Source organism: Rhea pennata, chromosome 7, assembly GCF_028389875.1.
Source record: "Rhea pennata isolate bPtePen1 chromosome 7, bPtePen1.pri, whole genome shotgun sequence".
In the NCBI taxonomy this organism is placed as follows: domain Eukaryota; kingdom Metazoa; phylum Chordata; class Aves; order Rheiformes; family Rheidae; genus Rhea; species Rhea pennata.
This window is the reverse complement of record NC_084669.1, coordinates 3,455,827-3,469,914: the sequence shown is the minus strand read 5'-3', so window position 1 is coordinate 3,469,914 and position 14,088 is coordinate 3,455,827. Positions and strand designations below refer to the sequence as shown.

At 36.2% G+C, this 14,088-nt stretch overlaps 1 protein-coding gene across 1 annotated transcript in view; it reads right to left on the bottom strand.

Annotated features, from left to right (window-relative positions):
- DHX32 (DEAH-box helicase 32 (putative)) overlaps positions 1-14,088 on the bottom strand; it is a 25,996-nt gene extending 11,908 nt beyond the window's left edge. Inside the window, exons 1-6 of the mRNA XM_062579586.1 lie at positions 13,819-14,088; positions 8,952-9,145; positions 7,099-7,471; positions 5,019-5,264; positions 2,673-2,772; positions 2,414-2,572 (exon numbers count right to left, since the gene is read on the bottom strand). Coding sequence (XP_062435570.1) covers positions 2,414-2,572; positions 2,673-2,772; positions 5,019-5,264; positions 7,099-7,471; positions 8,952-9,145; positions 13,819-14,088 — 1,342 coding nt within the window. The remainder of the gene's footprint in view (positions 1-2,413; positions 2,573-2,672; positions 2,773-5,018; positions 5,265-7,098; positions 7,472-8,951; positions 9,146-13,818) is intronic.

The window sequence follows — 14,088 nt, the reverse complement described above, 5'->3', positions numbered from 1 at the left end:
GAACACAGAACTTTTTTTTTTTTTTTTTTTTTTTTTTCCTTTTGTCCAGTGGATTTCTACTACTTTTGGCTGAGGATGGACAAATGGGCTTTGCATTCATTGGTCAAAAGCAAATCCATGCTTTTCATTTCTAATAGCTCTTTGCCTCCCCTGCAACTCTCCTCTGCAGTATATATCCCAAGGTGATTTTAGCCTTACAGCTATTGAAAAGTAAGTCAGGGCTTTCTTTCAACTGGGTATCAGCAGTAAATGGAGTTGGGCAGCAAGGATGATGTGACCAGTCACTGCCTGGTTCTGCTGGAGGTAACTACTGCTGATCTGCATAGAATTGAGTGTGTGCAGCGAGTCAGGACTGTCTCTGTACAGAATAAGAAAACATGGACTTTCCAAGTCAAGATCATTGATCAGGTGGTCACCAGGGGGGATGCAGGGTCAAAAGATTATTTTATTTGCTTGAACACTTGGCATGTGTTAAGTTCTGTCAGCTGGCCTAGTAAAATAACTATCTGCCTTTGTAAATATGCCCACTGCAGTAGTCCTATTTCTGTCAGACAGAAGTAGTTTACGCTAGGTATTTCAAGCTCTCTGTATTCAGATAGTTTGAACATTATAGTTGTCTCTGGAGAACTGTCGTAGGAATATTTTTTTAAGGTTTAAGGTGGTTGGTTGCCCACTCAGAAGTAAGAATAAGAAAGCCACAGGGCAATGCACTGTGTGATCTATCCTAGGATAAACTGAAAGAGCTATACTAAACAATTAAAGCCATGTTTAAAATGCTTAATTATGTAGGGCCTGAGGACAGGAAGGTGGCCAGGAAATTCTACAGACCTTCTCACCTCTTTCCAGTTAATTCCCACAATGTTTGGGGTTTTTTTCTTTATTCCAGTAATTTATCTAACATTCCTCACACTCTTACAATAATGCCTCAAACTTTACAATACCTTGAACTTGCACTTGTCCTCTAGTTAGCAGTAACTTTTTCATATTTGATGCCAGTCCAAGTAAAATTGATGCATTCATCAGATGCCTTTACGGTTTTGTTCTCATCAGTAATATCTCTTCTTCAGCACCATTATCTCAAATATATTATCTCAAATACAGACAAAACTTAAATTCCTGTATCTGTGAAATCCTTAAATGCTTCTAATTTTTTATCCTGAATACTGTGTCTCCATTGTGCCTTTAATCCAAAAATAATGCTTTCCCTAAAGAAACTATATGAATTCATTCTACTGCTCAAGAACAACTTCCGTCATATCTACTGAAAACATCAGTGTATTTTCAAAGAGTAGTTTAGTATTTTTTTTTTAGATCTTTTTATTTTTATTTCTTTATTTTTAGTGAAACACTTTCTAGATTTGAATGGAAGCCAACTGTATTCCATAACCATTTTCCGCAAAGGTTTCCTGAAGTCAGGAGTGGAGGTAACACCTGGTTCATCATCATGCATTGGTTACCAGTCAGATTGGCAAAGTTACTTCTATTAGACATGTTTCTGTTAGGCAGCCACCCAGGGCAAAGTAGAACAAACACCACTTAATTAACTTAGAACCTATCACAGCACCCAACAGTAGAAATCAAACTTTTTGTTACTGATTAATTATGATGCACAAAACATGATGAGCACAAGTGATTGTTCTAATTTTGTGTATATGTATGAGGAAAGGGAGGACAACATAAAAATTCTTCCTCTTTGCACTGGAAAATTATCATAAATAAAGCTAGCAAAAAAGGCATATGATCCCCAAACCAATGAAATTTGTGGTATTATTTTTCTGACTTTAACTGGCTTCAAATCCACAGCAGAATTTGCAGCGTTACCTGGATTTTGTGGTAGGTCAGAAATGGATTTTTAGTGGAATAAAAATATGAAGTCAGTAAAATAAAAAGCAGCCACATTCCTTGTATTCTGCCTCAAATTTAAGAGTATTCTCTGCCTAATATTGAAAGTTATTTCCATTTATTTTTATAAATAATAATAACCTGAAGCAACAGCTTATTTTAAATTTGGGAAAGGCGATGCTGGAGGATCAGAACAAAGCTGAACTCTAAATGTATCTCCTAGGTAACAATAGTTTGTTTGGACTGTACATTTTTGATTAAAGGAATATATTTTGTTAGATATCTGCACAATGCTTTGTAAAATGAGACCAAAATTTTCTTTGTAGGCTCCAGGAAAATAATATGAAAACTAGATGAGAAGATATTCAGAATACTGATTTTTTTTTAATTCAGTTCCATTCAGATACTTTCTAGTATTTTTCAGAGCAAGCAGTTCACACACTAGCACCTATTGCACTTAGAACTGTTAGTTCTAACAGGTAAGTGGTAAAAGCAGGAGCAGCAATATTGTAAGTATGTCCTATTTGTTAAAATCAGCATAAAATGTGCAAAATAGCTGCTTCATCATTACCTGGGCTAGTTATGAAGTCACAGTGTCCTAAGCCAGCTATATCCATCCTCTTTAGGAAAAGAACCATGCTAGTTAGGTTAGATTCCTGTATTTTGGCTGTTAGATGTGGTTTCATTTCTTGGTATGTAAATTCTTCAGGGTACAAGCAGAAGAGTTTTCCTGGAAGACATTTTGGAAAAATTACCTTATTTTTTGAATTGTTTTGTTGATTTTATTATTACTTTGAGCTAATGAATTTAAACTTTGAGCTAAATTCTACCTGATGGAGACATCCCCAGAATTTGTTTGTGCATCTCTGCTTGGCTTTGGCTGATAGGCTGCATTATATCAGAGTCTGCTCTGATTCTAGGATTGTATACCTTTAAATGAGAGAGACATTAAGCATCAGACAACACAAATATTAATGGTTTGTACTGAATTTTTGTCTAGGCTATTTTACAGAATGTGTAGTAACAGTTCCATTTCTTTTTATACTCTATATTTCAGTGGCTCTGAAATGGTATCAGTCAGCACTTCAATAAATTGACAACCTTAAGTTTTTCAATAACTGCTGTAAATATATCCTAAGATGAATGTCTTTTTCTTAAGAAATGCACTTTGCTAAACACAGAACATATGCATGATATCATCGAGAAAAGTATCTAGCAAGATCATTTGTTTCTTCCTATGACTAAGTCCTGACACCGTCTGATAACATTCTGTTCCATTATAGTTTCAGATTTTTGTCTTAATACCGAAATCTATCAGTCCAGCATAGGAGATGGGGACTGTAACAATGATGTAAAGGGATACAGTGCCACATTGTAATTTTTCTTAATTCAACCTTTATTTTGTTTAAATTAAGGAGCTAGTGGAGTTACTTTCATGACTAGCAGAGGATGTCCGTAAGTTTCTGTGGTATATAGCAAGACATACAACATCTAGATAAGGCAACTTTTTAGTTGTTTTATCTGAATCATCCTTGTCTACTTTAAGCAGAATTTTGCTCAAAAAGATAAAATGTGCTTCTGTGCGGGAGACAGATAAAATTTCTTCTCCACTGGGTAAATTCAGTGTACATTCTAAGTACAAGGCTTACGGGAGATTTCCTTCTGCATGTAACTTCATCTGTTCCCTCTACATTGAACTGATTTTCAGCCATATGGGTTGAATGTCAATTTGAATCACTGAGGAATGAATATTAGATAACTAATTTTCAATGCCTGTGACGAACTAATTGAATTAAAGGGTACAAATTGTGTTATTGATAGAGGCAATTTGAAGGCCATCAGGAATGTATTGAAACAATTTAATTTCCAGCACTTCGTATTTTGATTCACAGAAGTCTGCAAACACTGAATTTCACTTTGGACTACAGATAAAAGAGGAAGCGAGATTCATTCATTCATCAAAGACAATTACAGTTTCAGCAATAGTTTAGGTTATGCATTGTCTAATTTAAAACTACTTTTAGTCTTTTTTTTTCCTTTCAGAAAAAAAGATGACAATTTTTTTTTCTTGACTTGTGACTGAGTTAATTCATAACATACCCCAAAATAAGAATCCTTAAAAGTGACAGTGCAATACACACTTGCGTCAAAATGTGAGAAAGTATTTTTTCCGAAGTTTCTCCCTAAACTAACCCTCAAGGCTAATCAGGATTAAAAATCCCTAATCCAAAATTTTAGGAACTGTTAAATTCAGTTTTTGTGATTCACTCATGGGTTACATGAGGCAACTGTATTATTTTATTTTTGTTGCCTACTACTGCAAAATTTGACTATTAAAAAAATAGGACATTTACAAAGCCCGTAGTAATGCAGTTTTCCAGTTTGTGTAATGATTGTTTCTACACAATCACATATTCCTGAGGACTTTACGTAAGTTTTTTACAAAAGAAACAAAGAAATAAGAGAGAAACTTCTGCTACTGAAAAAGCCCTTCCTTTGGATAGGGTAGAAAACAAGGACTGAGGATTTAGTTCATTTAAATAAGTATGGTTATAGATTATTTCAGTGGGTTGCAGCATTTTGAGCTATTTGGACATTTAGTATATGACCTAAACACCTTGCAAGCACATACGCGGAAGGAGCAGAAGCACCTTTAAAAACAAGTGGGTCCCTATGTGAATGTCATCTGTGTTACGTGAACTGTGACACTTCACTGCCTGCAGATGTGTTAAGGAAAAAAGCAATGTAGTTAATCCATAAAGCTATGTAATCCACCAATAGATAGCCAAGAACTGATTGTATTTCACTCTTAGTGAGACTGAAGAAATGATTAGAACTGATAGGGTAAAACCAAGGCCTAATATACGTGATACGATTGGTTTGGCGCCCAGGTGATTGGCAGTTTTGGCAGTGAATGTTATTCTGGTTTTAGAAAATTTTGAAAATTTTGCTGACTGAATTTAGGAAGTGACTGTGTTCTCTTACTTTGTTTTTACATATGATGTCTGTGAAATAGTTATATATATTTTGGTAATTTTAATGTGGAAAGATGCTGTGGGAAAAATACTTGATCCCTTGGAAACTATCCGCAACAATTTATTACCTACCCCTTTCCCTTGCCCTGAAAAAAATCACGCATAGTTCTTTAGCTTACTGATTTTGACTATTTTACTAACCTTTCTTCTTTCAACTCCGACTTCAATGACAAATGTTACATTTTTAATCCAAACTAAAGATTCTCCAAAACTTGTGGTTAGTAACACTTTTCTTCTATACTTTTTGCAGCATTTCTGTTTATTTTGGTTTGGTTTGGGAATGAGGCCTTTTCTTGTGGGATATAAAGGAATTGGGATGAGTTCTCCAAGGTCAGGATTTAAATTAGACTCTTCTCGCCTGATAATTTGATAAGCTTTCTCAATTTCCTGCAATTAGGAGAAAAATTCTTATGAATATTAACAACAAATATCAATAATAATTTTAAACCTATTTATTTATTCTGAAGTGAACTTTAACTAAGTATCAAATCATAGCAACAACTAAATCCAGCGTGAATTATCTAAATTAAAGGAAAAAATGAAATGAAATGGAGTGGATTTATATATAAGAACCTAACAACTGTATCACACTATATATAGACCAGAGAGTGGCTGTTTTTTGAAATGTCTTCTCTTGAGCAATTTTCTAAACACTTTTCTCTAGCTTTAATCATGGCTAAACCAACCTCTGAGGAAAACAGAGTTACATAAATATAGTATTGTAACAGCAAGGCTGAGAGCTAAACTTTATGCATATAGGACATTTAAAGTGCATCCACATCGGTGATTTATTGCTAAGAAGGAGTTCCTTTGCTGCAAGTTTGTTGTGTTTGTAGACCTGAGAGCGCTGCAATACCCACTAAGGTGCTGCACTGATGTCCTCAAAATGTTTTCTTGGAGAGCTGCAGCAGAAGTTGTGCAAGTGGGGTGCCCTCGGTGGCAATGTCCTCCAGCCCTTAGCTCTCTATGAATGCATGGTGCACACCTGAGACTGGCAACTGCTGTGAACTGCATCACTGGTAAAGATGCGCTATGGCCATGTGCTCCCAGAGTCATAACGGATCACAGCAAATCATTGCTCCAACCCCTTTCTGCTGTAGCAGTCAGCAACAGAGACATAGCTTTACTGTCCCGACATTGGAAGGACTAAACTGGCAGAGTCTCTATGTGAATCACTTTGGAAAATGCTGTTATGTTCCTAATCTGCATAAAAATCTAAGTGTGCAGAAACTTGCCTACTTTACCTTAACTATTATATTGGAGGAGATATAAAAATTGTGAAGTTATTCTATTTTTTTTCTTGTGTTAAAAAGTTACGTGAAGCTTAATAAAGTCAAGAAAATGTTCTTAAGCTGTGTTAGTGGAACACCAGCTTTGAAAACTCAGTCCACGAATTCAGCCACTTTGTTGTTCTAAACCAAATGTAATGGTACAAAATGGAAGGATAAAGGCTGCTCTCAGGAAATAATAACAATTTGTAATTACTCTGAGTCTTAAAATGTTTATTTGAATACAAGTGATAGGCAGATTGGATTGGCAGCTATAGAGCACTGAAGTTTCTCTGACAAGGACCTGATTGTGAAAGCCTGACAGCAGTAAACTTGAGTATCACTGCTATATGCAGGGATTCAGAGATGCCATTATCCAGAATGGACATATCCATGCTGACACAAGGATTATTTGTAGCACCTCCAGAGTGACATTTGAGTATACAAATGGTATATTTCCAAAAATTGAAATGCAAAGGGAAAGAAATTGTGGGCAGGTTTAGCCAAAAAAAAAAAAAAAAAATGTGAAATGAGACACTTATGCAAACTGGACATATGTCCATTACTGCAAAATAGTGATAACATGATAACATTGCGATATACCCAATGCTAGAATAATTTGCAATGTCTTAGCTCCCTGCATTGATGGCTCTTGTCATAGTACGCTGCCTTTGCTACTTTTCATGTCACATATCAGAGAACAGTGATGGCCTTTCTCTCAGCCACAGAAAATCTGGTAGTTCCTTGCATTAGTCTATGTTACATCTATAGTAAAGCAGTATGCAAACCACAGTATCTGTGTAGGGTAATAGGAAGAACCTGAAGTGATAAAAACTATATGGCAATGTCTGGTGTCTTAGATACCAGCAACAAGATATTTATAGGCCCTATAAAAACTCAAATGTAAACTGTTTCTTGATTAAAAATCAGAGTTATTGGAATCAGAAACTTACTTGCTCACATGCCAGGAAGATCACAATATCACCCTTCTCTTTTGTATGGTGTATCTCAAAGAGTAGTCTTAGTGCAGACAGAAAATGGTCTTCCTGAATGCCACAAGTGTATACAACCTCTGTGCAGTGTTTGTTTTCCACTCTTATGAAGGGGACACTGCCATAATAATTCTGCAGTTTGCTGGACATGTGAGGAGCAGTGAGTATTACCAGCCTCAGTTCTGGCCGTGATACCAAGACAACTTTAAGAAGGCCAATTAATGCATCAGTTGGAACAGTTCTTTCATGCACATCATCCAGGATGATGACTCCATAGTAGTTCAGAAGAGGAACAGACATCATTTCCCTTTGTAGCATATCATCTGTACAGTATCTGCAACATAAAAGCAGAAGACTACAAAACGTCTTGGAATATTCAGATTTGATTGCACAATATTAATTCAGGGTATTGGGGACAGCAAAGATCTTGTTCTTTCTGTTCTAACAAGAAAAGTTGGATAAGAAAAAATACAGCCTATTTTATAGTTACATTTCAAATACAGTCTTAAAAGAAATATGACTTTAAACCTATTTTTGAAAGGCTAAAAACTCAGTGAAAGTGTATGACCGGAAATGGCACTATGCTTTAAAGTATGCTGTAGGCAAAAGAAGAAATACTTGTACCGTAAGACTGACTTATGTTGCTTTTCATCTTCCAAACAATCTATGCATATTGCATACAGTAACTAATCCTTGAGCTAGGAACTAACACTTATAGGTCGGTAAAAGGAAGTGTACACACACATGCTAAGACAGTGTCAGAACCAAGATGAGCTCTTAATTCATACTGTTATGCCCTCTCCACTGTTGTTCATAACATTCTTACTACATAAACACTTTTAAAGGGATGTTATTTTTTGCTGTGTTGCTCAGTAGGACTGTGAGTCTTCTTGAAACGTGTTTTGACACACAAGAGACGATGGGATTCATCTCCTTTTCACACCACGCGCAGTTTCAGGAAGGTATGCTGCAGGAAGAGCGTTACACAGTTCTCCACGAAAAAGATAGGACATCCAAAATGAAGAGCCGTTAAACTGGATTTTCAGAAGTGGTGAGTACCCTCAACTTCACTGGAAATCAGTGTGAGCTCATGTGGATGGGACCGACGCTTGTGATCTAAACGTTATTGTTTGTTTCTGCCATGTTAAGGAGCCAAAGAAAGTAGTTTGGTAGAACTCCACTAACTTCTGGAGTAGTTCGAAGTTAGAATCCCTGTTTTGCCCACATTTAACATGTTAGGTGTTTTTCTTAAAAACCCTCCTAAATGATTTCTCTTTTGTTACTTTTGTAAGTTTTCCTAGCCATGATTTTTTCTCTCTCAAGGAGACAGTACTTTGATTGCTTTTAAATTCCAGCTTTATTCTGTGATAGATTTTCTCACTTTCTCTTATGGTTATGAAGAGAAAGCGAAGGAAAAATTAGAATAATACAGCGGTTATTAGGGTGCCTAATTAAGTGTTGCACTGATTGTAACATTACCATTTTAACATCTTTACTGTACTTTAGCACATAACATGTCCTTCAGGCCTTTTACAGTTTGATTGATCACATAATCTCTTAATATCTGCATTTTATAATATTAGAAACAACTTTATAAAGCAGTGTTACTATTTTTGTTTCTGTAATTAAGACAAGAGTCTTTCAAGACCAGAGCAATGTTCTCATGTGGTTGTTAGGTTATCTGAGCTAACAGCGTTAGTAATGTAATAAAGAGCTAAGGACTTAAGTGCTGTCAGCTGCTGACTTTTGCAGCTTCCTTGCAAAATATGGTAACATACCTCTTAAGTTGAAGGGAAAAAGAAACAAATACAAACCTCAGGATAGTTTCTGCTGTACAACAGCTTTCAAATGGGACAAAATACCCCACTTCATGGCCAACATTGACATCCATTTCATCAGCTACGCGCAATGCCAGCCACACTGCTGTCTGCTTGTGCACTTGGGTGCACACGACTACACCGTGTTGATAGTGGACAGAAAGGCAATACTCAGCACACCACTGAGGAATCTTTAAGTAAATAAGAAAACAAATAAATTCAATATTTAACACATTTAGCAGAGACTGCAATGCAAAAGAAGCAGACAATTTAGAATTTACATGGGGGAACTATATCAACCTGAGCACCTGGTGCTTACCATCTGCCTGACTCCTGGCAGCTGAGCTGCACCTGTCGCAACTTATCTGCCTGGATTCAGGACCCTAAATCTCTTAAACAGTCAAGAGTTGGAGTGACACCAACTGAAAGATTGATTTGGGAGTTTCTCAACTAGGCTCAGATTAGTTTGAATAGATTGCAAAAGAGACAGACTTAGCCCCTGGGGAGGAGGTAACGCCAACAATGTCATTCTTAGGTATTTCTGCTGCTTGATCCAACAATGTCAGTGTGGTTGCTGGCAAGGGCTTCTCAGCTGGCTCAGCAGTAAACCTGTCCTTGCTAAATCATACACAGATAGTTGACATAAGAAATGTGTTCCAGGAAAAAGACAATTTCAAAGTGGTAAGTACTAGAATAAATATATGTAATTTCAGATTAATTAAGTCTGTAAACAAAGCTAACTGAAAATGAACTGCTCTGAAGAGTTACGTAGTAGTGCTCTAATTTCTGTGTTTACAGTAGGAAATCAGTATTGGAAAATATATCAGTGCGTTATTGTCGTGAGAATGTAAAATACCATTACGAATATCATTTTAGTGAAAATATTAAGTTTCAAATCCTCCTACTTTAATTAATCACCATATGTAAACTAAGTGCAGCAACATCAGCCACATATCATTTTTCTTAGGCTTTTAAAATTGTTATTTATTATTTGTTTTTAAAAATGCTTTAAAAAGAGCTGACAAAATGTTAAATCTTCTTAAACTTGTTTTTGAACTATTAAAAGAGTTGGCACTCATTAATAAGTAGTTTATTATCATGCAATGTTTGCTTTGTATAAGTTACAGTCAACAAGAGGTGGAGAAAGGACCTAATACTCTTTAAAAAAAAGGCCTTAGGCAGTGGGTATCCAGGATGTACATTACAATTCTTTTGTAGGGACATAGGAATTGTCAATTAGAAGAATGATCTCTGTAGTTCAATATCTGATCTCTAGCAGTGGCCAGCATCAAAGACTGAAAAATAATAAGAAGATCGGCAACAGTAAGTTATCATCTAGCTTTACCTGCAGTGAAGTTTTCTCCTAATTCCCAGTCATGAACACTCATATTTCAGCATATGATATTTGTCAAAATTCTTCCCTGCTTACTGAGTAACAAACTTAGGTTGTTACATATATATTATTACAGCAGAGTCTGACAGTCCTACTGGGTATTTGTGTTTTGAGTCAAACTGAGATCTTGGCTTCCGTGATACCCTTTGAAAGGAGTTCTGTAAATTAATTGTGTATTGTGCTGAAAATTATGCTTTTACCTGAAATGAATGATTATCACTTTTCTCTGAGAAACAACCATTCTTATTTCAGTCCTGCATTCCCTTAGAGGTTTTTCACCTAATGTTATCACTTGCCTGAAAATCCACTGTTTTTCTTTCCTGATACAGCACTAATCAGAACTAGACCACAATTTTCCAAGTAAGATTATGCTCTGAATTCCACATAGACATTGTAGAATTTAACCATCTCTTTCCTTATTACCCTAATGATTTGCTTGCATTTTATATTGCTGCTACACATTGCCCATCAGTTTTAAATAAAAGTTCTGGAAGAACAGTCCAGAAGTTAGAATGTTAGTTTTAGATGGACGGACTTAGGTTCAAGCCATTGCTTTGCTCCACCACTTGGCTTTCTATGCGCTGATGAACAAAATATTCAGGGAAAGATTGAGTTGGGGGGGGAGGGGAGTTGAGGGCTAAATCTGCAATTAAAATTCTGAAATTATGCCTATTTTGTCTTGCTGTAACTAAATTGCATATGTTTCTCCTTGTTTGCTGTCAGAAATTGTGCCTTCGTGCCTTGAATTTCCCACAGTCAAAAATACTGAGAAAAGCAGTGCATAGTGCATACCTAAGTCTCATGCAGCCCAAAAAGTACCTTTTTCAAGACCATGCTTAATATACTCTCAAGATTAAATTCACATAAAAATGTCATTTTAGACATAACTTTAAAAATACATTTAGAGGAGGAGAGATCTTGCTTTCTCCCTTGCATGCAAGTGGAAGTAGAATACCTGTACTCCTCTGCCTGAGGGAGTCACTTCTCCTTCAAAGAGGAATACCATAATGCCAAGATTAAATGCAGGGCACCTTCCTGCTCAAGTTGTGTGGCTATGCAGAAAAAGACTGAAGACTGATTAAGCCAGATAGTAAGAACACAAGTGACAGCATTAGTTGGTGATGAAAAACACATGGGAAGTAGCAGTTCTGGCTTCTGCTTCCTGTACTAAAAATGTTATATTCCATGAAAGAATGATAGTTGAGAGCTGTGCCTGGCAAAGCAAAGATGGGGAGACTAAAGCAGTTAGGCTTAGAGGTCAAGGAATCAAATACTGTAATAAAGAACTGAGAGAAGGAGGAAATTAAGAGACACTGGATAAGTACGCTGGGGGAGGAGGTTGACTGAGATACAGCAGACAAGGAGACAGGTCAGAATGTGAGAAGGACTTGGGAGTCGGAGATCATAGATGGAGGAGAGGCTAAGACCACCACAAAAAGCTAAATTTGTGAGAATTAGATTTGGACAAAAACAAGCTGAAGAAAGTGGCAGAAAGGAACGAGCCTGATCAAAACAAGGAGAGATGTCTGTGTCCATCAAAGCATACTCCCTTCAGTGCTATCATTCCTGTTAGCGTGTGTGTTAATCCCCTCGGGAAACCATGTGCATCTGCCCACTCTAGTGCTGATCCACACAGGAAGTAACTAACTACATGTTACCACTTCCAGTTACGCAGCTGGAAGTGCAAGGCTGGATGTTGAGGTAACATTCCAGCCCTTCTGAACTGTTGATGCTTGTGAAGGACTTTGTTTTCATTCTGTGTCCTTAGAAAGCACGGAAGTTTTATGTATGTGTATATAGACTGCAACAACATGGGGAACAGATGTCTCTGTTTTCTTTTTTTCTGAAGACTCCATATAACTATATGTCAAGGATGGACTGTACTGCAAGGCTGTATCTGTGCGGTGAGAGTTTGGGGGAGAGTGACAGCCACTAACTTCAATTAACCTTCTTCTGTGGCATCTGGTACGTATGTCATGAAAGCAGAAAAGGCTGCAATGCACCACTGAAAACTAGGAAACTTGGAACTAATCAAAGGGGATCCAGAGAGAGCAACCAATTTAATGCATGTCGTTTTCAGTATGCAACACTTGACATGTATTTTAGCTGAGCGCTGAAAAGATAGGAGCTGCAAAAAGCAAGATTTCTTGTGCATCTTTGTTTTCTTCCTTTTTTAGTATGTTTAGGGCTGAAGTGAAGCTAAAATCCAAAATAAATCAAAGTGCAAATAAATGTGTAGGTCCCTATGTGGAAAAACATTGTTTGGAAAAATAAATAATAAAAAAGTGTTTTAACAGTTTAGAATAAGGATGAATTGAGTAAGGACAATGTGTATGACAACAGGATATAATGGCAAGGTTAGCCGTGACTGTAGAAGAGCCAAGAAAATTCTGCAGTTGAACAAAACGGTTACCAGCAAAGTGTAAAAGGAATGATTTATTGATAAAATACTAAAGTAACTTGAAATAATTTACAAAGTATTTAGATTAAGCCCTGATGTCTCTAAAGTCGGTGGACATACACCCATACCTTCAGTAGGCAAGGATTTTAGCTGATATATTCTATAGTAAGTTTGAAAAATATCTAGTTGAGAGACAGGTTTTCAAGTTGAGATATGATGTGATATACAAACAAAACAGAAATTTACAGTGCACATATTAGTAGATATAAGAATATTTCATACAGTTTTTCTAAGGTTATGTGTATATTTGATACGGTAGATATTCATGAATGTGTTTTTCATTCAGTGCTCAGAGCTTGACATTTATAAATCTAGTATGTAAACAGAGGTAGTTTTGAGGTTATTGTTAGTTGGTTCATAACACTGTATCAGACAGTAGCAGGTTGAAATGTGGTATTCTTTAGTGCTCAACTTGCCCAAAAGCCTAAAAGAAATCACCTAAGTAATAACAGTTTGTAATCGACACACATGAAATGCGTCAACTGTCGTTAAGTATTTGAACAGAGTAATTGAAATGTGTAAGCATATATATATACATATATATATATATATTTATAGTTGACTGAATTAATGTTCTGCCACCTTTTGTATTTTACTCCTCGTCGCTGGCCGTAGCACTTTGAGTTAGAATACATAGCTGTACATCTGTGTCTGCTCTGAGAATCGCTAAACATTAGTGGAACAGTATGTGCATACACTGCATCTCAGCTCTTGAGAAATGGAAATTATTATGTTGCAAAGCAATACAGCACTCAACATAAAAACAGCCTACTACTTATTGAAACCAGATACTGGCAATATATGAATCTGGATGTTAATGTGCCTAATATAAATAAAGGACAACAGCAGCGAACAGTAAATTAAATGCAATTTTTGGTTTTAAAAATCTGTGATTTTAGTAAAATAGTAAGAGAGTATATGATATTAAATGCTCTAAAATATATATATATACAGACACACACACGTATGTATATATATATATATATATATATATATCTCCTAATACTCACCTGAGAGCTTTTGCCAGTCTTAGCCTCTCCTGCCACAATCACAATTTGATTATGAAGCAAACTTTCCATAAAAGAGTATTTCACTTGCCATACTGGAAGTTCTTCTCTTTCTTTCCTAAGTTTATAGTAACGGGAAGAATAAGGCAAGCCATCAAAAGGATTAAGTTCTAAATCTTCTTCACATACTAGCATTTCTTGTTCATCACCATCACTAGAGTCAAGCAATTCTGAAAAGCAGGGGATCTCTGGAGAAGGGGTTATAAACTCCAT